Raw genomic sequence first — 24,045 nt, forward strand, 5'->3', positions numbered from 1 at the left:
TCAGATATGAGGAGAAGAACCTCCACGCCCAGCCCATTTTGCCTAAAAGGAAGAACTACTCGAAAGTCAATCGGGTAGCTACACATTCACTCCATAATCAACAATTCAAAAAGAATGAATCCATATCTACAAGATATTGTCGACTATACACAGCAAATAGAAGAATAAAAAGGAGTCGGCATTTCAAGTCTGGATCTATAAAGACACTATCCCCTGAGAAAGTGGGTCCCCACACTTGGCACACTATACAAATTCACGCGGCACTCCTTCAGCTTAGTTATCGCCGACCAGGTACTTGAACACGGACCGGACAAAGTCCAGAGTATCCTGAGCACTGTCGGTGGGGATCGCCAGGGTGCTTGCAACGCTGCTAGGGGTGGCAACGACGTTGCTAGGCTGCGAGGTTGGACGGGCCTGGGTTGCGAAAGTAGTCACGGCCTGAACGGCTGCGGAAGTGGTCACCTCGGCGGCGGCAGTGGTAGTCTGAGCAGCGGCGGTGGTCTCGACTGCAGCAGGGGTGGATGTTTCGACAGCGGCAGAGGAAGAGGTTTCGACGGCGGCAGAGGAAGTCTCGACAGCGGCTACAGTAGAAGTCTCAACAGCAGCGGACGACGAGGTAGCGGCTACAGTAGAAGAGCTAGTCGCAACGCTGGAGGAAGAGCTGGAGCTGGAGCTGGACGAGCTAGAGCTAGAGCCGGAACCACCGAGACTAAAGTCGATGCAAGACTCGTAAGTCTGATCAATAGACTCGGCATACCAGTACCACTGCAGCACACAGTCACCAGCAGTAGCACACTGCGAGCCCAGGTCACTAGGCATCGTAACGCTGAAGCTAGTCTCGTTGGCAGTAACACCAGTAGCAACGGACGCATACACGGACCAGTAGATCAGAGGATCACCAATGACCGTGTTGCTGGCGGTATCCACGACGGAGACATTAGCGATACCAGTGTGAGGAGCGCGGATATCAACCGTAAAGTCAATCGTCTGGCCGGCAGTGTAGGAGTAGATGTTGTCCTGGTTGTCGGCGAACTTGTAGCCCTTGCACAGCCAGATATCGCACTCGGCGGCGTTGTAGTCGCTCTGCGAGGCGGCGACTTGCAGTTCACCCTGGATGTTGCCGTAGTTGTCGGACTGCTGGTTGACCTCGACCTGGTCGCCGCAGGCAGCCTTCATGGCGGAGCCGGGCATACGGGGGTTGGGGCTGGTCACGAAGCCGTGGCCGTGGACGAGGGGGGAGCAGGGCTGCGAGAGCAGCGGTGGTAGTAGTGAAGGACTTCATCTTGATTCCTGGTGTGGTAATTTTTTGGAAGACTCGTAGATTCTGGGTGAAAAGGCCCGCGAATGAATGGAATTGATCGGTAGACCGGTACCGATACTTGCGTAAAAGCGAGTGGAATAGAAAAGAAGCTGCACGGTCCCAGACCGGAGAGAATGAATGAACAGGAAGAAAGAGAAGAAATCTTCAAGAAGAACTAGACCAGCTTGATGCTTCCAAAGAAGACCGAGGGCGCCAGGGCCGAGTGTTGGGTTTATATAGACAGACCGTTTTTCCGGTCAGGGATGATCTAGATCCTGTTAGTATCCATTAATCAACCACAAACACTGACTAGCGAGTATACTCCATACACTCCCAGGGGAGATGGATTCGGCGATTACCATTGTAGGCAATTCTCCTACCTGTCAGGTACAAGCCAAAAGCACCTAACAAGCACTCTGAAACACCATTCCCCTTCCGTGATATACGCCAGGGACCATGCCCCTCCACATAGTTCGATGTATGGTGAGACCAATGATTCCCACAGCCTCGGGGCTCTTGAGTAGCTACCGACCACTGGGTCATTCTTAACGACAATGCAGGGATTGCATTGACCGGTCTGCATCCGGGACAAGGCCGACGTTCTTCCTAGGGCCGTGCCAAGGCCGGCTCCACGCGCCGAACAGGGATGCGCGGAGTTTCAGGTTGACAGCATGGCCGGAAGAAGAAACACTGGAGGGGAATTGTGATTGCTGGATAATTTGTTAGCGCGGTTGTATCATATCTAGCATTGACATTATGTGGTGGTGGTCAAAAGCGAGAATAACTTGACAATCCTGCACGGTGGGAGATCGTGAGTTCAGACCACTAAAAACCGACCTTACCCTATTACTGTAACAAAAATAAAGAGGCTCGGGCACTTCTCCCTTTTCAGCCCCGGAGAATCCAGTCTCTCAATCTACTTTGATTAAGGTTGATTCAAAGCGGTGCTGGTCGGTGGGACCTCTGAAACGTCCAACCTCCTCGGCGGCTGCAAGAAGGGCACTGCGAAACGTCGTCGACATCATCAGTCAGGTCAAGTTCAGCCACTGCTTACTGTAAACAGGCTGAATTTGATAGGTAGAAAAAAAGAAAAGGAAGAATTTCGGCGAAGCTCATCGCTCTACCAGGATCTGGTTTGAGGTTGCTCATAGTACTCTAGTTTAATATCAAAGGGAGAAATTCCAGTGTTGGAGATCGACCGGGCCGAGCAGAAGACACTGCTGATCGTTATATCACCTCACACAACTCCAGTCAGTCAATAACTAGGCCATTTGCAAGGATGTTCCAAAGAGGGAAAAAAAATACCAGTGACTGCTACAGGAAAAAAACGAATCCACGTTCAACAGTCCAATGAAAAGTTCTGAAGGTATCACGAAAAACAAGCACAAAGAACAACAACGAGAGCTCACTTTGACAAAAGCCGAGATGACCACGTCGGAACACAACCAAAAAAAGAAAGGAATATAAGCAAAATCAGGTTCAAGGGTATCAATCGCTTCGCTACAATAGCTAGTATACTGACCACCTCACATGGCCCATGTTAACGTTCCTGCTCAGTAGGCTGGAAACGCACACGTCCCTCCGTGGAAGTGGCCGCCGTGGCATGCGGCTGTTGCTGAGGCCGCTCAGCATCCGAGTCGCTCGCCGCATTATCATCGGCGAACGGGTTCTGCACCTCGAAATCGGACGATTTATATTCATATTGGTCGGGATTGCTTCGGAGGGCGGTCGACCGGTTGACAGTAAATGTGGAAGGGAGTTCTACCAGTGGCGCAGATTGCTCTTCGGGACTTCTTGATTCACGCTTTACTGGGTCGAGCGCGGGAGTTTGTTCAGTGGGAACAGCAGTAGCTGCAGCAGGAGCAGGACGTGCACCTATACCACCTGATGCGACGACCTCACTGGCGGGCGAAGAGGGGCTGTTGATATTGGAAGTCGGGGTGGAAGACCCGCGAGCCTTGCGTGCCTTGAGCATAGCGCGCTGCTGATGGGACAAGGCAACGGAGATCTCGTCATTGGTCTCGATCAGAGTGAGGAGGGTCTCCTCATCGGGAGCCGGGTTGGTCGAATGAATATAACCCTGTAGGTATCGCGAGGAGGTCCGACACCGGTCGATGAATTCCTTGATCAGCTCATTCTCCTCCAGCTCAGCCTGCGGTGTAGTCTGAACAAACTGCGTCAGCAGCTTGGCCGAGTTCTTCGCCTCCTCGATGCGCGCAGCCAGCTCGCCCGGCTCTGGCAGGGTTCTGGTAGGTGCCGGTGCACGCATAGGTTGCGGGGCGGGATATTGGGCCATTTGGCCATTTGCCTGTACCGCAGACGCCGTAGGGTATCGATCCATCTAGAATGAATTCGAATTAGCTTCTTTGACCTTTTTTTCTTCCCCGGCGCAAGATACCTCGGCAGTCGACACTTACAAAAGAGCTCCCTCCCTTTGCCTTCTCTTTCGCCCACACCTGCAGCAATAACTGTAGATCATCATCCCAGTGTCGGTTCGTCTCCAGATGGGCTAGGTACTGGCGCAAATAGTGCTGCACATGCCAGTCACGGCCATTGCGCAGTAGCTCCTTGATCGTGGTACAAAACTTGGAATCGAAGTTCCGCGTGAAACTGTGGCCCGGGTTATCGGCCAGGATGCGCATGAGCATGATGGCATTGTATTGGACGTGGTTCGGGGTGTTGCTCGGGCTGGAGAGGTATTTGCGGATGCGATGCGCGGCTTCTTTGGCAGCGGCGGGGCTCGATTCGGCGGTCTCGACGATGCGCGGAAGGTGGACAAACTCGTTTCCTTGCTAAAAAATGAGAAAAGAGGGAGACAGTTAGCGGCCTGCGCTGCTACGTAGAGAGCGAGATATAGGTGTTGCTGGTAGTCGGGTACCACGTACCTGACTCTGGGGACCGCTGCTAGCTTCGCAAAAGATTTTCTAGGTGGCGCAACATTAGTCTGGAAGTCGGGGCGATTAGAAAAGGTAGAGGATCACACCATTTCGCGCAGCAGAACGGCCTCGGGCGAGTCATCGGGATGGTCCTGTTCGCTATCATCACTGGGACCTGAGCGGTGGATTAGCTTTGGTTGCGGGGAATTGCGTGGGGGGATAGGAAAGTAGAGAACGTACTGGAGCGGCGGCTACTGCCCAGCGACCGCAGGAAACCCTTCATGGCGGGCATATATTTAGGGGGAGAGCGAGTCGAGACGAAGTGTGGAAAAGGAACGGGAAATATGAAAGTATCCAAGGAGGGAAAAAAAGGAGGGTTCACGGTACACAAAGTGATGGGGGCCAGAAAAGCGACTTCCCCCGAATTATTTGTTAGCGTCCACGAGCCTCTCGCCTAAGCGCAGGGTCCAGGTCTCGTTAGCTAAATGGACTAGTCCGCGGAGGTGAAATCAGCCGATAGACGTCTTTAACTACTTTTTCTTGCAACTCGATTGACCTTATTTTTTTGGATTTATGCTTTGCAGGTGGCAAAGGATGATGACCCTTCTTGGCAATGCCTACGTAGACACCACGAGTCCTGGACACTTCCGTAGGTTCAGGTACGTCCTCTCTGCCATGCAATGCGTTGTCTTTGTGCTAAATCCGTCATCTCCGAGTCAGCCAACCAGCGGTAACAGATTCGCTTGGTGGGAATGAAGTTTAGGTTGCATTTCTTTACCGACTAGCCAGTATGAAATCCTTCGTAGCCTTGCTCCCTCGCGAACTATGAGGCTCTACCCCCACCGCATCTAGAATTACCCGGCAGAGCCGCGTAGGATAGTCGGTCTCCTAGGAGAAGAACGAATTCATGATCACTTCATTCTAATAGCACGGATTATATCCTGAAGAAATCGTCATCCAATCTACTCTGTATAGTATATCAAAAGTACTCATCCCCATCCAGCAAATGCAGACACAGAAGGTTGACGATTGCAGTGTGGCTGAGGCAGCCATTTCCCACGCCAAGCCTCGTCCCACCACAACGACTCCCCTCCTTCTTCAGCCAAGAATCCTCTTGACTGGCCCTCAACTAAGTTCCCAACAGGCAACAGCCATAAAGTGCTGACTCTCCCCAGCTTACTGCTCTTCCCGTTCCAAGGCATCTGCCATATCCCCCAGCGTGTTGAATCGCCAATCAAAAATGGGCTCCTCCACCGTATTTCCCATCGTGGCACCGGGCCTTTCAATCCACACCGATCTAATCCCCGCCTCTTTCGCTGGCCGATGATCATGGAACTGTGACTGCGCCGTCTGCAGAATTTCCCCCGCAGACACGCTCATCTCTTTCTGCGCAATCTCTTTCATGTATGCAAAGTTGCGCGGGTCGGGCTTATACGAGCCCACGTCTTGCGCAGTGATGATCCGGTCAAAGGAGAATCCGTGCAGACTGCCGGCGTTGGAGCGGGCAAAGGAGGCCCGGTCTACGTTTGAGAGTACAACCAGCTTGAAGTGCTTCGATAGCCGTTTTAGGGCATCGACCGTGTCGGGGAAGGCGGGCCATTGGCCTACCGAGTCGCCGAAGCGTTCGTTGTCATCCTCGCTGGGGGTGAGTAGGCCCAGGCGTTCGGCTAAGCGGGGATGTATCGTGGCTAGGAGTTTGGAGTAGGGCATGTCCGGGGTGGCTCGCTGCTGTTCGCTTTCGAGCTCTTGGTATAGAGTCAGCAGGTGCTTGCGGGAGAAATCGGTGGTGCCGGTGCTGAGGAGTGGTTCCAGCGCGGTGAGAATGCCGGTCTCCCAGTCGATGAGGGTGCCGTAGACGTCGAAACAGAGGAGTCGGTAGTTGGAGAGTTGAGACATCGTGGAGATAAGCGTAGAAATTGTTGGGGTTATAAAGAGTAGATTGGGAGGTTTGTAGAATTCGACACTTGGTAGATGAGAGGTGGGTGGTCTTTTGTATAGATCGATTGGAAATAAACAGGGCGATATCATCACCCCGCAGAAACCACAGAAATAGTACAATCAACGATATAGTCTCACCCCCACTCTCCATATTAGGTGCCCGATCAGGTGCTTGGCAGTTCGGAAGTCACAGTATACAATCCTTCCAATCAGGTTCGATCGATCGACCTTGGAGTCTGCTCCTAAAGGTTTAGTCTCGGGCATTTCAAATCAAAGCTTACGAAACGAAATGAGATCTAGAGAGAGGATAACTATCAAGGATTTCAACTAGTTTCACAGCTGTTGTCATGATCAATGGTATAGGGAAGTATCTCGGTTCTGTCTTGAATGTGCTAGATTAGCCAAAGTACAATGATGATGTGCCTACGTATCCACCTGTGGAAAAGTCTTTAAAATACGTTATAAAATACAACTTGACCAGGTGGCTTACTTTACTAGCACCAGTTCAATAAATATATTCGGTGATGCATGCTGTAATCTACCTAAGATGGAAAATTTTCGTGGACAACCTACGTGTTTCCTCTCGAGGTTGAAAAGTGCGGATATATATTTAGGACTAGTGGGTTTCGATATACGACAATCGATGCTCAGGGAGGTAGTAGTGCTTAATGTCCACAGTTTATTAGCATCTTCTTTGACAATCAGGATTTACGATAGAAACTATTCATGAGCTAATTGGAAGAGGACATATCTTTGAATCGTGAAACATGATATTGTTTTAGGATTCAAGCGGACCATCAAATCCTAGAACCCTCGCTGAACATCCAATCTGATAAACGGACTGGACCAGATCAGAGCAGACCGGTCTAAGTAAGAACCAAAAAACACTACTCTACACGAGGCAACACAGAAGCCCACATTGACAGAGCCGAAAACAAATCACAGAAGAAGAACCAACATTGATAATCATGATCGGACCGGGCAGTACGGAGATTCCTATAATCCATCGTTTCCGGAGCGGCGCTGTTTAAACTTTTTATTTGGTTCTCCTCCGAGTGTTGGTGCCATGACCTTAGAAAAAATCTTGTATGATCCGGTATCATTTTCCGTTCCAACATACAGATGCGCAAGAACTCCGGTCAATCCCGTCCACCGCAAATCCTTTTTCCACCAAGTCGTCCCCTGGAAACCTCCCGTCCCAATTTCAACATAACATCAGGCGATCCGTTTATGCCTCAGTGAGGGCACGGCGGATCTGGGAGCCGCGCTGGCGGGAAGACAGGCGGGTAGCCTTGAGGGAGGTCTCGGGGGCCTTGGCGACCTCCTCGTCAGCCTCGGTAAGGATGAGCTCGATGTGGCAGGGGTTGGTCATGTAGGGGTTGATCTGGAGAAGAAAAAAATTAGTTGGGGCTCCGGAGAAAATTCGACTCAAAATTTCGAGAAAGAGCGAAAAAAACATACACGACCGTGAGCACGGTAAGTGCGGCGGCGGCCCTTGGGAGCCTGGTTAACCTGGATGCGCTTGACAACCAGAGCACCGGTGTCGAGACCCTTGGTGTCGGCGTTGGCCTCGGCGTTCTTGAGGAGGTCGATCAGGAACTCGGCGGACTTGACGGGCCAGCGAGCCTTGGAGACACCGAACTGCTTGCCTGTAAATGAAATTGGTTAGTCGGTTTATTCCATGGCCATCAAAATTCCCACACTGAATTTTTTCGAGCAGCAACGGTGTCGGTTTTCCCCCTCCAGTATCGTCCACATATTCCGTAAAGAGCAACCGCGTCGACATCCTTCCATTCCCTTTGCCTCGCAGCAATGTCGTGCATTCAATCCTCATGTTCCTCGCTCTTCTGATCCTCCCAATTGAACACCGTTGCCGCCAAAATCCATCCAGCATGTAAAAATCTCAAAAAAAAACTCGAGGGCGACTCACCCTGGGCGGTGCGGCCAGTGGAGCCAGCGTAGCGGCGCATGGGAACGGCCATGGACTTCTTGGTGACGTTCTCGAGGTAGGTGAGAGCCTTCTGCAGCTTCATGCCGTTGATGGCCTGGGCGGTCTCACGGGTGTTCTTGAAGCTGACACGGAGGTAAGAGCCCCGCGCGCGGGCGCTCTTTGAGTTCTCAATCTCCTGGGCGGCGTAACGGACCTGTACATCGAAGCAAGAAAGAAGTCGTCAGTAATCATGGTGCGTCGAAAATTTGTGGGTGGTGATGGGTGGTGATGGGATCTTCAAGGCGAGGCGAAAAGTGACGGGACCGGGACAGCGTTTTCCAGGTCCCTTCGCTGGACTTGAATTTGGGCATGGGGGATAGGATCGTAGAAGTCGTTTTCGAGGTTCTCTGGCGATGGGTATGGGTAGCACTCACCATCTTGAAGGAGTTGGCGAGGGTAAGGTGATGGTCCTCGGAGTCGGATGGATGTTGTCGCTTTTCGTCGTCGACCGGCTAACGCTTGAACACCAGGTTTGGTGCGGTTTTTTTCGCTCTTGGCATTCGGGCCCTAAGCGAGCCCTAACGCTAGCCGCCTTGGGTAGGATGTTATGTAAGGTGATTAGTCAGATGATCTTCTTCCGTCCGCCAAGGTATATTGCAGCCTCAGGCAGAAATGCTGGGTGCTTGGGTACCTGACCTTGAATGTGTACGGGATACTTCATTGGCATTAAATGAAGCATATTTAAGCTAGCTAGTGGTAACACACGCAAAATCAAGCTTACAGACCAAAAGATTCTCCCAGTATTTAAGCGAGATCTAATACCTTATGGCCAGCTTGCGAAATGAAAATGTTGATCTCCCGTCAACTTTACATGTTGAGGGCGGCGGTGCAGGAACTAACATCTAAGTAGAGTCGTGGCGACATCACCAGCTGCCAGATACCGTCCAGACTTCCTATCCAGAAATGACAGCCTTTTCCCACTAATGCTGAGTCTTATGGGTATGAACACGAGTATATTTGGGATACCGCTATATTTCCAAATCAAGTAAAATCAGAGCAATCTAAACAAAAAGGTTCTAACAGCAGTCTATCGCTTCTGCTCGGGCACCTGTGTAATCAACTCTCCCTTTTCAACTCCCAACTTCAAGTTATCCAACACCAAAATCTCCATCTCCTTCTGTGTCTCGTAGGTATTCGTACCAATGTGCGGCAGCAGCATAACCCGGGGGTTACTCAACAAACCGGCGTGAACCTTGGGCTCTTCCTCGTACACGTCCAGACCAGCAGAGCGCACCTGCAACGAACACAGTCAGATCAATTTCTCCTTATCTCTGAGATAGAGGTTTTCCTACCTTGCCGGAATCCAGAGCAGCGACCAGCGCATTCTCATCGATCAACGCACCACGCGCGGTGTTGACAATAACTACACCATCCTTCATCTTGCTGAACTCGGTGGCGCCGATAATGTGTCGGGTGGAAGGGTTCAGTGCCAGGTTCAGACTGAAGACGTCCGAGTTGGCGAGGAGCTCGTCGAAGGAGACATAGGTGGCGCCGGCTTCGAGTTCGGCGGGGAGACGAGTGCGGTTGTGGTATTGGATCTTCATGCCAAAGGCCTTGGCCCGAGTAGCCATTTCCTGGTGAATGTGTTAGTTGGTGTCTATCTATTTGTGAGAGGAAATTCATCCTTACCCGTCCAATGCCACCCATACCCAGGATACCGAGGACCTTGCCCTGGGGATCATGGCCAATGGTAGTCTCGCCTTGCCACGTACCTGTCGCAGATTCTGAAATTAGCGAAAGACATTCAACAGAACACGACAGTTTAGTGTGATTGTTTGCGACTTACCAGCACGAATAGCAGCAATAGGCACGTAAGCTTGGCGCAGAGCACCGATCATCAGGAAGATGCCAACATCGGCAGTAGCGTTATTTACAGCCACGGGCGTGCTGGAAACAGCAATATTCCTCTTAGTGCAACCGGGAATGTCCAGATTATCATAACCAGCGCCATTATGGCAGATGTAGCGAACCGACTTTGGCAGCACCGAGAGCAATTCGTCGTTAAAGTTGCCAGTATACTATTTAATCCTTCTTTAGCTGTGCGCTCTGCTACTGGGGTCAGTCTTTCCAGCATTGCGCACCTTGTTGGAAGTATTGGAGCGGTAAATTGCGACCACGTCGTCGTACAGTCCTGACTTGCAGTTCTGGATAAATTCTTCACGGGTGCCACTGGGGAATTCCTGCGCGCATGTTAATTACTCGGTGCCAATTCAAATCGAAGCGGGATTGCGCATACCTTCAGCGTCAAAATAGAAGACAGAGCCTCCCACTCCTTGCGCGCGTGGGTGATGCCTCCAATGAGGAGGGCAGCTTGAGAAGGCATTTTAAAAGGATTCTGCGATTGTGATTAGCTTCAAGAATGGTGTCGGTCAGATTGAATGCGCCGCCTACCGTCGCTTTGTTGCGGGGGAAGTATATACTTGGTAGAAGAGGGATGGAAGGGAGGAATCGAGGGGAAAGAAAAGGAGGAATGAATTGGAGAGGAAAGTGGAAGAAGGAGAAAGGAGAAAATGAGTCGATGACCAGCTTCAAGCTAAATTTCAAGCGGACCCCCGCGACTGCTATCAGTCCTCGCGTGATTCGGTGGGACGTGGCGAAGAACTGGGCCGAGTAAACGGAGATTGAGATTGCGGCGTGGAACTCGACTTCCGATGGAACTATAGAAACACGAGCTATTTCTTATTAATTTTACATATTATCTTAAGTATTTTCAATCAATTTACACACCGAAATAAGAACCTATTCCTGTAGTACTAGTACTGCTATCTGCTATGCCAAAAAAAAGAAGTTGAATAACTTGGAGGAGCTCCTCCATTGTCTTCAAAAACCCCCACGTTGCCCCGCGGGGGTGTCAACTCGGCTACTGAAAGTTTCCCCTTTGGACCTGCAAACGCCGAGGAGCCCCGCGGAGCATCTCCGTCTCTCGGGCCCAACCTGATTGCCTTCATTCACCCGGATAATGGAAAAGCACAATGAGGGGAACATGCAATTGAGGGGCCGAGTCAGATGCCGCTGGAAATTCTGACCCGGTCCTATTTCTTATTGCTTCCACACAATCCAGTTTCACCATTTTCAAGCATCTACACACAATCTCCATCATGTCAACAGAAACATCTGCCACCGCGCTCGTCTTGCACGGCGCTAAGGATCTCCGTCTGGTACGACCGATGACGTCCTCTAGACTTTACATACAAATAGATCAACACAACTAACCACGGAATTCACAGGAGAAACGCACCGTCCCCGCTCCAACCGGCGCGGACATCCAAGTCGCCGTCACAGCTACCGGACTCTGTGGCTCTGACCTGCACTACTACTCCCACGGCCGCAATGGCGACTTCGTCGTGCGCGAGCCCATGTGTCTCGGCCACGAATCCGCCGGCACAGTCACAGCCATCGGCCCCGAAGTAACAACCTTCAAAGTCGGCGACCGCGTTGCCCTCGAAGTCGGTCTTCCCTGCCGCACCTGCGCCCTCTGCAAACAGGGCCGCTACAACATCTGCTTGAAGATGCGCTTCCGCAGCAGCGCAAAGACCCACCCCCATCTGGACGGTACCCTGATGGAGCGTACCAACCACCCAGCCGCTATGTGCCACGCCCTGCCCGCCAACGTCTCCGACGCAGGCGGTGCCCTCGTCGAGCCTCTGGCCGTCTGTCTGCATGCGATCCGCCGCTCGCACCCACCAACCAAGGATGAAGTCGCCCTGGCACGCTCCGCGGGCGAAGGCACCGCAGCACTAGTCTTTGGCGCCGGCGCCATCGGCCTGCTCATTGCATCCGCGCTCGCGGTCTCGGAGAACTTCGATACCATCGTCGTAGCCGACATCGACGCCTCGCGCCTCGAAATCGCATCCTCCCTCGGCCTCGGCCTAAAGACTTCCCTCATCCCCCGCGGCGATCCCGCAAACCCTCCCCCTCCCAAGGACGCCCCGCACGCAGACCAGACAGCCTGGGCGCTCAAGAATGCGCAGAGCGTCGCTGCGTCGCTTACCCAGGCTGCACAGGCGGATGGCGTCCCGCCCGTCTCGGGTTTCAGCCGTGTTTATGACTGCACCGGTGTCCCTGCCTGCGTGCAGGCTGGTATCTATGCCTCTGCACCGGGTGGTGTCCTCGTGCAAATCGGTATGGGTAATCCCATTCAGACTCTCCCCGTTGGTGCTGCGGCTCTGCGTGAGGTCGATATCATCGGTGTCTTCCGGTATGATGGGTACGCTTACCCGGCTGCCATTGCCCTGTTGGGTAGTGGTAAGTTGAAGAGCACCGAAGAGAAGGTTGTGACGCACCGATTGTCCCTTGAGGAGGGTGAGCGTGCGTTTACCCTTGCTGGTAAGGGTGTTGATGAGGAGGGCAAGCCAGTAGTCAAGGTTATTATTGAGAATAAGCCGCATGCTTTGGGTCGGCTGTAAAAAAATGTTGGGCTGATGGATGGCTTTGTTTGTGATGATGTTGATGACCCTTTTTTTTTTTTTTTTTTTTGAAAAATACCCATTGTGATAGTAGGCGGGGCATGTTGGAGACTGGTTGCATGCGTTGTTGACGCAGATTTGTCGTCATGTTTATAGCCTAGAATGCATGATGATTTTCATTTTCTATACATAAGCAATATCCACACTCGAGACCGGTAGATAGGCCATAGCTCATGTTTGAGAGAAATTGCCAAGGCGAGAAAATGAAACCAAGTATTCAGGTAGCATGTCAGACATAAGGTGTTCAGAAACACAGAGTACTTAAGCTGGATATAGACATTCAATTGCTTCATAAAGATATAAACAACTATTTCAATCCTCCAGCCAGTAGAAGACTCTGGCCAGTCATATACCCCGTCTTACACAACATAGTAACAACATTAGCCGTCTCCTCCGGTGTCCCCAGCCTTTGAAGCGGGATACCAGCCGCAACTTCAGGAATGGCCGCCGCATTAGGGATCATACCCGTGTCACCGATCATAGCGGGGGCAACGTCGTTGACGCTAATGTTGAACTCGGCAAGGCGGGTGGATAAATTCTTCATCATACCGGTGAGGCCGCCCTTGGATGCGGCGTAGTCTTTTAAAGAAGAGGCGGTTAGAATTGAACAGAGCCAAGCTGAATGGAGGACGGCGATGGGGTAAGACTCACGACAGCCATTAATACCTCCTCCTTGCGCAGCAATCGAGGACATAAACACAATACGACCCCAACGCTGGGCCTTCATATGCTCCACGACACCCTTAACAAGGATGAACGAAGCGCGAAGGTTAATGTTCAACGTGTAGTCGAATTCCTCGAGGGTAATATCCCACACGTTTGGGAAGCGCTTGCCGTATCCAGCATTGGAGACGAGAATATCCGGTCGCTGGCCGTGCTCTTTGTCGATTTGTTGGAACATGGATTCAATCTGGTCGGCGGATCCGACGTCGACTTGGTGGATGGAGATGCGCAGCTTTTGCTCTGCGTATTTGGATTGCAAGTCTTTTACGACCGCGTTCATGGCGTCGAGGTTCGTTGAGTAGGTTAGCGCGAGGTGGACGCCATGTTGTGCGAGTTGGTCTGCACAGGCTGATCCGATTCTGAAAGATGAGAGCGAGCGTTAGCTGGTAGTCTCGTTGGTGCGTCTTCAGTGGGAACTCACCCTCCCGAAGCGCCGGTGATGAGGGCCAGACGGCCACGGAGCTCATTGAATGACATTATGAGACGGTGATGTGATGTAGAAAGATTTTAGAGGAGAGAAAACATCCAAGAACCTTTCGATGAAGGACGTCTTGGGTCTCCAAAATAACCACCATGGCCTCGGTTACCCCTCGTGAGACGTCGGCGTTATCTCCGAGCGGAGCTCCCCACAGCCCCGCATCATTTGCCGCACCAGCGGGCTTTGAACGAGCCCGCCGCTAACGCACCGAAAAGCCTAAAAGAGGAGATTGCTGCTCATATCACCTAACCAGGCAGACGGTTGCCAAACCTGCGACCGGTCCTGTCCTGACTGGTATGGATCAGATCCATTCTGGAATGCATCAAGACCCAGCAGGCCACCCGAGATTTGATCGCCCGAGACATAGTCTCCCACTGCTTCCAGATCCAGCCAAGAGAAATCATTCGCAGGACTGAAGTCCATGTATGCGTGGTCTGTAACTGGATTGGGCAGTGCTGTTTGCATTGAAAAGTCGCTGTTTTGCTGCGACTCTGCGGATGTGTTGGCGCTGCTCATGGACGGCTTGGTACGCCAGAGAAGCTCTAGGAGGCGAGAGTAGCGCGATCCGATATCGTCGGGACCAGCACTCGCTTGCTTGAGAACCTCAGTAGTCCGAGCAACTAGACCCTGGACCTTGGCTTCCTCTGAAGGGACCATCATACCAAAGGAACGGGCCTGGAGGGAGTGGTTAGAAGAGGCATCGAAAGTAACACGGAATTTGTGGTCTTACCTTGTAGAGGAAGACGGCAGAGTAGATCCCGTATCTGGTTTTGTTAGAATTTTTTTCTTAGTGGTTGGTCGAGTCGACTTACAGATAGAACCGAAGAGGCATGAAATGCAAATGCCTCTCTGGATCGACCGAGTCTACTAGAATAGTCAAGTACGCCTTTGCTGCATCAACAGACTCATAGATAAACCGCGAATCCTGCATCGAAGCCACGTTCTTGAATGTAGATCTCAATTGCTCCCGATGGGTGCTCCTGTCCGTCTTTGGTTTCGCCAGTGATTGCGAGATCGCAGCCTGGAACGCGAAAGCAGTAGTGTAAAGACGTAAATACTCATATGACAATTGCAGTGTCGCCCGCATGGGTGGTGAGCCTATTTGCGTTAGTATTGCTCGACTTGGTGGCAAACCTCATGGATCGAACTTACAGTCTAGAGGCCCCCAGAGCGATTTCCATCGCAGGATGGCCAATCGAAAGTCGTCCACATATTTCACATAGTCACCCATCAGCATCATCTGATTACTCGTGCGCATACCCGAGTACAGAACCTCGTGCACATTGCCATACAACTGTGTGAGATCCAGCATGGCCTGATAAATCTTTGAATAATCCTCATCGCCCTCCTTAGCAGGCTGCAGCGATGGGAAATCCTGACTCGATAGACCCGTCATCGGGCCGGGCCCACGCGACCAGAATGCACGACCAATACGCACAGAGATCAATCGATCCGAAACATAGCAACTAGCCCAAGCCAACCGCCGACGGCCCTCTGATTCCTGGTCACCATACGGATCTCCCCGGAAGGACGTCCTATCCAGGCCGATGAAGTAGCCCGAGCGAAGCGCGAGTCCGACATGCATCCACGCAGCACGGTCTTCCTCGCCACGCCCCACGCGCTCAATGCGTGGGCGGAGACCCTGGGGTTCCCATTCTGCTAGCAATAGTAGAGCTTCGACGGCTTCTACGTCGCATTCTGCGCCGGCGGCAATACCCGAGATCAGCTCATGCATGTACTTGGAGCAGTACTCGTGGATCTCGGGCCGGTCGACGAGGTCCTTGGACGCGATGGTGAGTACCGCAGTAAGAAGGTGTTTTTCATTATTGGCAAAGTCATCGAGCGCGGAGCGTTCGAAGTACTTTCGTGGTACAAGAGGAAGATAGGGGTGGAAGTTTTCGGCATAGCGAGTGACTAGCTGCCACACTGTACCCGGGTCCAGGGACCGGGACTGGACGAGGCGATAGGCTCGGATACCGGTTGTCGGGAGGTTATAATCGGAGACGATGCCACTGCGTAGGCCATTATACGTCGACATAGAATCGGTCCGTACATGGGTGCTGGCAAGGCCTTCTGGTGCGGCCTCTGCACTGTGAGTGGCGATGCCGGTCAGACATTGCCAGGCATCAGAAGGGTTTCGAGGCACAGAGTCAATTGAAGCTTGGTCATCATCCTCAACGGCTACTGAACTAGCGGCAGCGGCAGCGGTAGAGGTACCAGGAGGATTGGGTGGAAGAAAGACGACTGGTCCAGGATAGGAAGCAGATGGCGCCCGGCGCACATCTGAGGTAACCGGGCTTTCAGTCGCTTCAGAGTCCTTACTTGGCGAGGGATTCGGAGCTGGGGTAAAATTTTTGATCTTGTTCTTGCGAATGCGACGTCCACCCCGATTTGAGCCACCAAGAACACACTCGCGATGCTCGCGAACGCATCGCTGGCACGGCGGCTTGCCAGGATTGCCATTGCTGTCACTATTGTGGGATTAGCGGACACTCACCACACACTTAGTCGTACACGAGGCTTGCAGATCCGGGGAAAAGTGCGGAGAGCTCAAGGCGACGAGATAAGCCGATCAAAAGGGGAAAGCCGGTGACTTACAGGTCACAACGTGACTTGCGCTGTCTGCAGTGCAGACAAGCCCGCGAGACGCGCTTGACGATATGGTCAAGCCGGTGCGAGGCAACGTGGTCCGGAGACTCCATGTTTGGCCGGGCCGTGTGGAATTACAGGGACATTATTGCCCGAGAGGATGTTTAGAGGACAGAAGCCGACTGTTGTTGAGACCCACCGGATAACGAGTAGCGCAAGGACCTGGTCATTACTCATCGGGAGGAGTTGAAGCTCCTCTCAAGTGTGGGGAAAATGGGCCGAGTCTGACCACCTCCCGAAGGTGACTTGGCTATATTTTGGGTTCTACATTAAATGACTATAAATTCCCTTCTGCTTTTTACATTTTGAACATCCAGAATATACATTCCAATGAACTACTCTAATCTATAGACAGTTCTATTGCTTGGCTATTCTCAAAAAAACGTGGGCAGTTTGGAGCTGTTGGAGGGCCAGCCGAGCAATAGCCGACGGCAACGGAACTCGGCAACGGACTCTTCCTCTTCCAAAAACGACCCCCGCGCGTGGGGAAATCTGGTCATTCGTCATTCAACACTATTTGGAGGGGTATTCTCCTCTGCTTTTCCTTCTTATTCTCTTTCAATTTGTCTTTGTTAGGCCTGAAAGACATACATTACATTCACAATGGCAGCCACAGTACAGTCTCTCTTCTCCCTGAACGGCCGCACCGCCGTCGTCACCGGTGGCACGCGAGGAATTGGCCAGGCCATGGCTTTGGCTCTGACCGAGGCCGGTGCCGATGTTATTCTGATTCAGCGTGATGAGTCCAACACTGCCACCAAGGACGACATTATCAACCGCCTTGGTCGTAAGGCGCATATTCACGTTGCCGAGCTATCAGACCGCAAGGCTGTCAAGGAGATCATTCCTTCCATCGTGAGCAAAGGCTTCAAGCCCGACATCCTGCTGAACTGCGCCGGTATTCAACGGCGCCACCCGAGCGAAAAGTTCCCCGACGAGGACTGGGACGAGGTGAGTGCTACATTCTTATCTCAAAAACATCGACCCCTCTATGCACCCAAGCTCCTGCAAGCTTGGAATCCCTTCATTTCACATGAAACACTAGCTAATCATGCCAATGAACAGGTCCTCGAAGTCAACCTCTCTCAAGTCTTCATCCTCTGCCGCGAGTTCGGCGCCTACCTGCTTGCCCGTGACGCTTCTGAGTTCCCCTCCGGCCGCCGGGGCTCCATCATCAACGTTGCCTCGCTCTTGACCTTCCAGGGTGGTATCACCGTGCCCGCCTACGCCGCATCCAAGGGCGGCGTGGGCCAGCTCACCAAGGCTCTCTCTAACGAATGGGTTGCCAAGGGAATCAATGTCAACGCTATTGCCCCTGGGTACATTGCCACGGACATGAACACCGCTTTGATCAATGATGAGAACCGGAATACCAGTATTATGGCACGTATTCCGGCCGGTCGGTGGGGTCAACCGGAGGACTTCAAGGGTGTGGTAGTCTTCTTGGCTAGTGGCGCCAGTAGCTATGTCTCTGGCGAGATTATTACTGTGGATGGTGGATGGATGGGTCGGTGAAGAGGGGGTGGAGTGATGTGAAAATTTTGATGGGCTTAGCTGTGGTGAAGCAGAGTGGCTTGGGATTGATACTGTACTTTGGATATTTTTCTGGCATTTTTTGGCGGTTTTGTATATAGAGATGACTGCATCGGAGGCTTTTGGATATCATGCTCCGTATCTGAATTATACTTGGCATTTGGATTTTATCCGGATTGGTAAGAGATTATGCATGAACGCACGAGTCATAGTTCCTTCGACATGACATGTGTCGACTGATATCTCCACTTTCTTTCATGAGAGCTCGCTTGTGGTAGTTGGGAGATTGGTGGAAAATCCAGAAAGGATGAAACCGCTGTGAACATCCCGGTTAGGTATGCTACTCCGTACTATGAAGAGCTAGAGTGTGCTAGTGATCCTCACTAGTCGGTAGCATGGATGGAGCACTCCGTATTTTGAGCTCCGTCAAGTTATGAACAGGGTCCTGAGAGTGGGGCCCTATCATTCAGGCACCGAGGCACAATTGGAAGTTGAATGCCCGCTTAGTCAGGCACCAAATATCCTGCCTGAGGTTGGAGATCCCCCCTCATTGGCTCTTTGGTTCTGTTTGGTCTCTTCTCACTTTCAATTTACTTCTTGACCATCTTTCTTCTTTGACTTCCATGCTTCTTTCTCATTATGATCATGCCACAGTCTCACAAAGAAGAAACTAGAATCAGACCATTCCACCGGATATAGGATCCTCTTATCGGTCCGGGTGCGCCACAGGGGGTTCAATCGTCAAAGCCTTCTTGTCCGTGGTTTCTAATTAACAGCAGGTTTGAAACCGCCCACAATGCCACTGTTTGAGGCACTCTTGGCCCGAGCTCCACGATAGGCAACGCCGAGAAGAACCAAGAGAACTCCTTTCTCTGATTCATCCATTCTCATCCAGACAGAGTACTCACTCTGGAGCAATGGTCTGCAGCAAGCTGGGCGCCACCTTGCAAATAACGGTGCGAGGCTGCGAGGGTCAGGGCGTTACGCCGGTCGCAAGATCTGCAAGGGCCAGCCAGGACTGGTCCAGCAACGTTGACCAACCCTCGAAGCGCAGCGAATCATCATGCCGGGTTCTGTGGTGCCTGCATCTTTTAGAAACACCGGTTACCCCTGGTCATCAGAGGAGTCCTCCCGATAGGCCGAGATGGTTGAGACCCGCCTGCCAACCACCATCAAGAGATACCCTGACAAGACTGCTGGGACGTCGACTGTCACCACTCGATGGCCGGTTAATTACTTTTAATAATAAACGCTTTCCCCTTTCTCCTGCCACGACAGGAGTTCCTGCTCTTGGGGAACATTCGTTCGTCTCGGTTTTCTTTCTTTTCGTTCATTTCTTGTCGATCAGCGGGCTTTCTCGATCAACCTTCTGTTTGCCTCTAGAATAGACTGTTTCGGCTCTGCGTTGACCGCATAGACCTTGTTACTTTCGCTTTGACTTTTTCTTCTCTTCGTCTTGTCTATTTGCCCTTTGACTTTGCCTTCTTTTTCTCCCTTTCGGACTTGCCTTAACCACTGACGTGGAAAACGTGCTGACCAGTCGACCGGATCGACCTCCCTCGCCTGCATTCCTGAAGTCCTGGACGATGCCACTGCTCCTCAGCAAGCAACGGAAAATCTAAGCCTTGCCGATCTGCTTATCGAATCCAGATTCGACCGGTCATCTGTTGATTGCTCGTCCTGTCTTCCACTCTTGACTGGTTCACTGCCTACACGCCTGCCTAGCAGCGTCATTGTCATTCACTTCCAACCTTCCTATTGACATCAACACAAAGGCAGCAACGGGATTTCCTTGACGGTAAATGCCATTGTGCTCAGTCCTGCCGACCATCATTTCTCAGATCCCTGTGTCATTCTACACCACGTTGGATCGCCTTCTGACTTCCTGGCTCTGATTTCATTTCGTCCTCCAACGTCACCATCCTCGATCATCGCATTCCCTGTCGACTCCCCGCAACCACCCTCGACTCTTGATAAACTTCCCCAGAGTTTGAAATTTGGTTCGATACCTCCCTGGTAGAGCCTCGCTCAGATTGCAAGAACTTCGCTCCGTGCCCTACACGTCACTCCACCACGGCTCACCACCGTTAGGAAAATCTGTCACCGCAACCAAATCTTCTGACCACACCCGCAACACGGATAGCCATCCACCCCTAGACAGGTTTCCCGAGGGGCAGTTCAATGGCGACGCCCGGCCCGCAACTTGCGGCACGAGGCTACGGATCAAATGAGACATACGTCTACGAGTACTCGAGAGGACTAGGTGGTGTCGATGTCCCGCGCGATGTTATCATCACCCGCATTATCTACTCTTCGGTGATCATTCTCGCCTTCTGTGTGTTTTGCGGCCGCATCGCACAGATCAGTCATGCATATCTCCGCCAAATCACATCTTGTACGGCAAACAGTCGGCAGCAGACCTACTGGCGCCGGGAGACATCATCATGGTGGTCCAACATGAAGAAGCATATTCTGTATTCTCCATTAGGAAAGAAGAGGCATAATAGAGAGGTCCAACTCTCCTCGGCTGTTGGTATCGGCACGTTGCCCTCTCGTTTCCAGACCATCTTGATCATACTCTACTTTGCAAGCCAAGTGGTGTACTGTCTTTATCTAGACTATGCTGTCAACAAAAAAGCTGCGTTGATCGCAGAACTGCGCGGGCGCTCAGGGACGCTGGCCGTCTTGAATATGGTGCCACTGTTTCTGCTGGCAGCACGCAACAATCCTTTGATCTCGATTCTGCATATCAGTTTTGACACCTACAACCTTCTCCACCGGTGGCTGGGCCGGATGATCGTGTTGGAGTCTATCGTCCATACTGCTGCCTGGGCCGTCAATGCAGTTGACGAGCAAGATATCGGAGACATGCTGTCACGGTTGCGAGACACGCCCTTCTTTACCTGGGGGTTGGTCGGTACCGTGGCCATGGTTTTCCTCGGTCTGCACTCTCCCTCGCCAATCCGCCATGCTTTCTACGAGACTTTCCTTCATCTCCATCAACTTGCCGCGCTTCTGGCTTTCCTCGGTGTATGGTTCCACCTTCAACTGGACAGCCTCCCACAGCGCAGCTGGGCCAGCGTTATTGCCGTGATCTGGATTATCGAGCGGAGCACACGTCTCATCCGTCTAGCATATCTCAACCTCTCCGCCAAACACGGCTCCACTCATATGACCGTCCAAGCCCTGCCCGGAGAAGCATGCCGGGTAACTTTCCACCTGCCCAAAAGTGTACGCATCGACCCCGGCTGCCACGTCTATGCCTACATCCCCTGCGTCTCATGGTGGATGTCTCACCCATTCTCCATCGCTTGGGCCGAAGCCAGCACTCTAACCCCGCAGTGCCCGCGCTATCACGACTCCAAATCCCCCGATTCACTCCCCACTCCATCCTCCCTAGAAAAGCAATCCCACGACCTTGATACATACTTCGAGCCTACCCACCGCCCCACCGAAGTCTCCCTCATCGTCAGCGCTCGCCAGGGTATGACTCGCCGTCTGTACAACCTCGCCCGCAGCAAGCCAGATCAGATCCTCCGCGCACCGGGCTTCATCGAAGGTCCTTATGGCTCCCACCCAGCGAATGCCTCCAGCTACGGCACAGCCGTACTGTTCTCCGCCGGCGCGGGCATAACCCACCACCTCATGTACACTCGGGACCTCGTCGAACGAGCCGCGACAGCCCGCGCTGCAACTCGGCGCGTTTACCTCATCTGGTCTGTCCGTTCGACAGATCACCTCGCCTGGGTGAGCTCATGGATGGACCAAATCCTTCGGCTTCCCGGTCGCCGTGAGATTCTCATCGTCAAGGTATTCGTCTCTAAGCCCCGACGTGCGGCGGATATCGTTTCCCCCTCGGCGACGGTGCAGATGCACTCTGGTCGGTGTCGGCCGGATGTTATTCTTAATGAGCTTATGCCAAAAAGTGTGGGTGCGACGCTCGTTTCTGTCTGTGGGCCTGGTGCGTTTGCGGATGAAGTGAGAGCTGCAGCGAGAGGGAGAATTGGGAAGGGTGCTGTGGTGGATTTTGTGGAGGAGGCTTTTACTTGGTAGATAGAGGTTGTTGTGCTTCTTTTTTGGGGATTTTTGCTCGCTTTTCAGCATGTCGTTGCGGTGTTGTGGCTGCATTTAATGTCTATACTATCATTTGGTTGACTACAGGAATACTTCATACTTCTCGGCTCACGTGCTTCGTAGTAAAAGTAGATCTGATCAGATAACAAATCATATACTTCAAAATTATCAACCCTAGACAAAGAAAAGCATCCGAAAAATAACCAAACCCAGTATCCAACAACTATACACCCCATCCTAATACTCCACATAAACCACATAAATCATACCCGGACCATATAGATGTATCCCTCACCAGTCATCAACATGAACAGTCCGGAAGTGCGACATCATATTATCCTTCCGATTAAAAACCTTAATGCACTCCTCATCGAGACATGGAACCGAGCCGGGATCCACGTGCTGGGTCACCACGTGGCGTACCAGAGTTGCTTTGCGGGAGAACGGTTTGGTACACGTGGACCATTTGCAGATTAAAAGCGGAGGAGTTGGACGGGGACTAGATGTTGATAGAAACGCTCTTGATTAGAATGGTTCGGGTAGGGAGAGCTGGTTTATACAGTGACATACTTGGTTTGCTTCTTGGAGCGATGGACAAGAGTCTTCTTGACGGAACCTTTTTTCGGTAAAGGTGTGGGGGTGTGGAGTTGAGATCCGGGGTTGTGGGTCTCGTACTCGAAGCTGTCGGCCATGAATGGGGTGCTGGTATCGTTGTACCTGGGAGGGACTTGTCCTATACGAGAGTGGTTGTCAGTTACATGATACGACTTTATTAGGGTTGGGTGTATAGTATTGAAATAACCAACCATAGAAAGGACCCGAAAGCATGGAGAGTTCATGCGCAGTGAAAGACATCATCGGTAGACTTGCAGGTTGATTGAAACCATATGTTAGGTCTCTCATCACAGGGTCTTCTGGAAGCTGGTTGCGGCTCTCGGGGAAGTTGGTTCCTGGATGGTAGGCCATGTTCACTCAAACGTTGTTGTGCCCCACGAATAATGTTCAAGGTTTAGGATGAAGGGAAATGCAAAACGAGCTTGGTACTAATTGAGATGGAATGAAATAATAAGAGAGGACTGTCATTTTGAGGGGGCGACGAAGGGTATTTATTTTCAAATCGAGCTGGAATCGAGGTGAACACGTACAGTATGAACATATACTTGACATTCTGCAGGACTTGACCGATATTCTAAAAGTATCATCAAACTGGGCAACACAGAAAAAGAGAAGATCGAGAAGCTGCGTGTGTAGACTGTGGCGGAACATAAGGTGCAGTGTGCATGTCAAGAAACCGTCTTAGCGTCAGAGTGGAGACGTCTCAGCTTACGGTTTATAGGGTTGGTAAACTACATTGTAATGTGACGGAAGACTTCGACCCTCAAATGCGCTCCGCCTCTCGAACGATTGGTCAGTCAGAAGTGCAGGGATTAAAAGACTACACCACCAATAGGAGGTGATGTTCACAGCCTCTTAAGTTCTAAACTCATGTAGGTTGGATGATGTCCCTAGATTAAGATACCTGCCCGCTCTATTTTATTGGTGGTGGTATAAGGGATAGCATCTTACCAGCGTTACTCCTGCATGCTTACAGGAAGGGACCGGCCGGCCGGGGAGATATGCTGTTCTTGGTTTGGGCCTTTTTCTTCCCCCGCGTGACTTTGCCAGCACACTAGATTCAGGCACTGCGTCCGAAATCGGCCGCCGTGGTCTCGTGTTTGCTAGTGCCCTCTAAAAGGGAGGGGGGGAGAAGACTGCGCAGCTTCTTCCCGTCTAGCCTGCAGCAAAAGAGAACGGCCAGTAGAGGGAGGTCTATCAAATCGACATGTTCTTAGCGAAGAAGCGCTCTAGTCTGAATTTTGTTGCCTTGATTCTTAGGATCAAAAGGACAGTACTTTTGCCTTGATTAAGATACCCGCCGAGGTATATGGCAATGTATAGTCTTCTCGGAGAAAGCTTGCTATATGGGCCTTTTCACGAGAGATGACTATATTTCTGTGTATTTTATAGACATTGTTATC

General features: G+C 51.8%; 11 protein-coding genes across 11 annotated transcripts; 3 read left to right on the top strand and 8 right to left on the bottom strand.

Annotated features, from left to right (window-relative positions):
* Positions 1-273: 273 nt before the first annotated feature.
* N7496_011842 (lytic polysaccharide monooxygenase) lies at positions 274-1,191 on the bottom strand (the record flags this gene model as incomplete). Its single annotated transcript, XM_056704755.1, has 1 exon — positions 274-1,191. One exon carries the CDS (start codon positions 1,189-1,191, stop codon positions 274-276), a length of 918 nt encoding a protein of 305 aa, XP_056550715.1.
* Positions 1,192-2,840: 1,649 nt separating this feature from the next.
* N7496_011843 (VHS and GAT domain-containing protein) lies at positions 2,841-4,468 on the bottom strand (the record flags this gene model as incomplete). Its single annotated transcript, XM_056704756.1, has 5 exons — positions 2,841-3,641; positions 3,718-4,092; positions 4,186-4,224; positions 4,284-4,351; positions 4,417-4,468. The coding sequence occupies 5 exons, from the start codon at positions 4,466-4,468 to the stop codon at positions 2,841-2,843; spliced, it is 1,335 nt and encodes a 444-aa protein (XP_056550716.1).
* Positions 4,469-5,352: 884 nt separating this feature from the next.
* On the bottom strand, positions 5,353-6,072 carry N7496_011844 (HAD family hydrolase; the record flags this gene model as incomplete). Its single annotated transcript, XM_056704757.1, has 1 exon — positions 5,353-6,072. One exon carries the CDS (start codon positions 6,070-6,072, stop codon positions 5,353-5,355), a length of 720 nt encoding a protein of 239 aa, XP_056550717.1.
* Positions 6,073-7,342: 1,270 nt separating this feature from the next.
* Positions 7,343-8,481, bottom strand: rpl17 (60S ribosomal protein uL22; the record flags this gene model as incomplete). The annotated part of the gene is made up of 4 exons (XM_056704758.1): positions 7,343-7,498; positions 7,576-7,763; positions 8,045-8,258; positions 8,479-8,481. 4 exons carry the CDS (start codon positions 8,479-8,481, stop codon positions 7,343-7,345), a joined length of 561 nt encoding a protein of 186 aa, XP_056550718.1.
* Positions 8,482-9,131: 650 nt separating this feature from the next.
* On the bottom strand, positions 9,132-10,427 carry N7496_011846 (D-mandelate dehydrogenase-like dehydrogenase; the record flags this gene model as incomplete). Its single annotated transcript, XM_056704759.1, has 6 exons — positions 9,132-9,338; positions 9,397-9,678; positions 9,734-9,828; positions 9,891-10,122; positions 10,186-10,284; positions 10,341-10,427. 6 exons carry the CDS (start codon positions 10,425-10,427, stop codon positions 9,132-9,134), a joined length of 1,002 nt encoding a protein of 333 aa, XP_056550719.1.
* Positions 10,428-11,202: 775 nt separating this feature from the next.
* Positions 11,203-12,510, top strand: N7496_011847 (NAD(P)-dependent alcohol dehydrogenase; the record flags this gene model as incomplete). The annotated part of the gene is made up of 2 exons (XM_056704760.1): positions 11,203-11,262; positions 11,332-12,510. 2 exons carry the CDS (start codon positions 11,203-11,205, stop codon positions 12,508-12,510), a joined length of 1,239 nt encoding a protein of 412 aa, XP_056550720.1.
* A 367-nt stretch (positions 12,511-12,877) lies between these two features.
* Positions 12,878-13,770, bottom strand: N7496_011848 (SDR family NAD(P)-dependent oxidoreductase; the record flags this gene model as incomplete). Its single annotated transcript, XM_056704761.1, has 2 exons — positions 12,878-13,652; positions 13,715-13,770. 2 exons carry the CDS (start codon positions 13,768-13,770, stop codon positions 12,878-12,880), a joined length of 831 nt encoding a protein of 276 aa, XP_056550721.1.
* A 217-nt stretch (positions 13,771-13,987) lies between these two features.
* On the bottom strand, positions 13,988-16,473 carry N7496_011849 (Zn(II)2Cys6 transcription factor; the record flags this gene model as incomplete). Its single annotated transcript, XM_056704762.1, has 5 exons — positions 13,988-14,446; positions 14,502-14,535; positions 14,584-14,869; positions 14,924-16,242; positions 16,370-16,473. 5 exons carry the CDS (start codon positions 16,471-16,473, stop codon positions 13,988-13,990), a joined length of 2,202 nt encoding a protein of 733 aa, XP_056550722.1.
* Positions 16,474-17,023: 550 nt separating this feature from the next.
* On the top strand, positions 17,024-17,935 carry N7496_011850 (putative 2-deoxy-D-gluconate 3-dehydrogenase; the record flags this gene model as incomplete). Its single annotated transcript, XM_056704763.1, has 1 exon — positions 17,024-17,935. The coding sequence occupies one exon, from the start codon at positions 17,024-17,026 to the stop codon at positions 17,933-17,935; it is 912 nt and encodes a 303-aa protein (XP_056550723.1).
* A 2,199-nt stretch (positions 17,936-20,134) lies between these two features.
* Positions 20,135-22,006, top strand: N7496_011851 (ferric reductase family protein; the record flags this gene model as incomplete). The annotated part of the gene is made up of 1 exon (XM_056704764.1): positions 20,135-22,006. One exon carries the CDS (start codon positions 20,135-20,137, stop codon positions 22,004-22,006), a length of 1,872 nt encoding a protein of 623 aa, XP_056550724.1.
* A 312-nt stretch (positions 22,007-22,318) lies between these two features.
* On the bottom strand, positions 22,319-22,885 carry N7496_011852 (uncharacterized protein; the record flags this gene model as incomplete). The annotated part of the gene is made up of 3 exons (XM_056704765.1): positions 22,319-22,526; positions 22,598-22,760; positions 22,834-22,885. 3 exons carry the CDS (start codon positions 22,883-22,885, stop codon positions 22,319-22,321), a joined length of 423 nt encoding a protein of 140 aa, XP_056550725.1.
* Positions 22,886-24,045: the final 1,160 nt, after the last annotated feature.

The sequence above is a fragment of the Penicillium cataractarum genome (assembly GCF_028827025.1).
Source record: "Penicillium cataractarum strain IBT 29864 chromosome Unknown utg000009l, whole genome shotgun sequence".
Taxonomy (NCBI): Eukaryota; Fungi; Ascomycota; class Eurotiomycetes; order Eurotiales; family Aspergillaceae; genus Penicillium; species Penicillium cataractarum.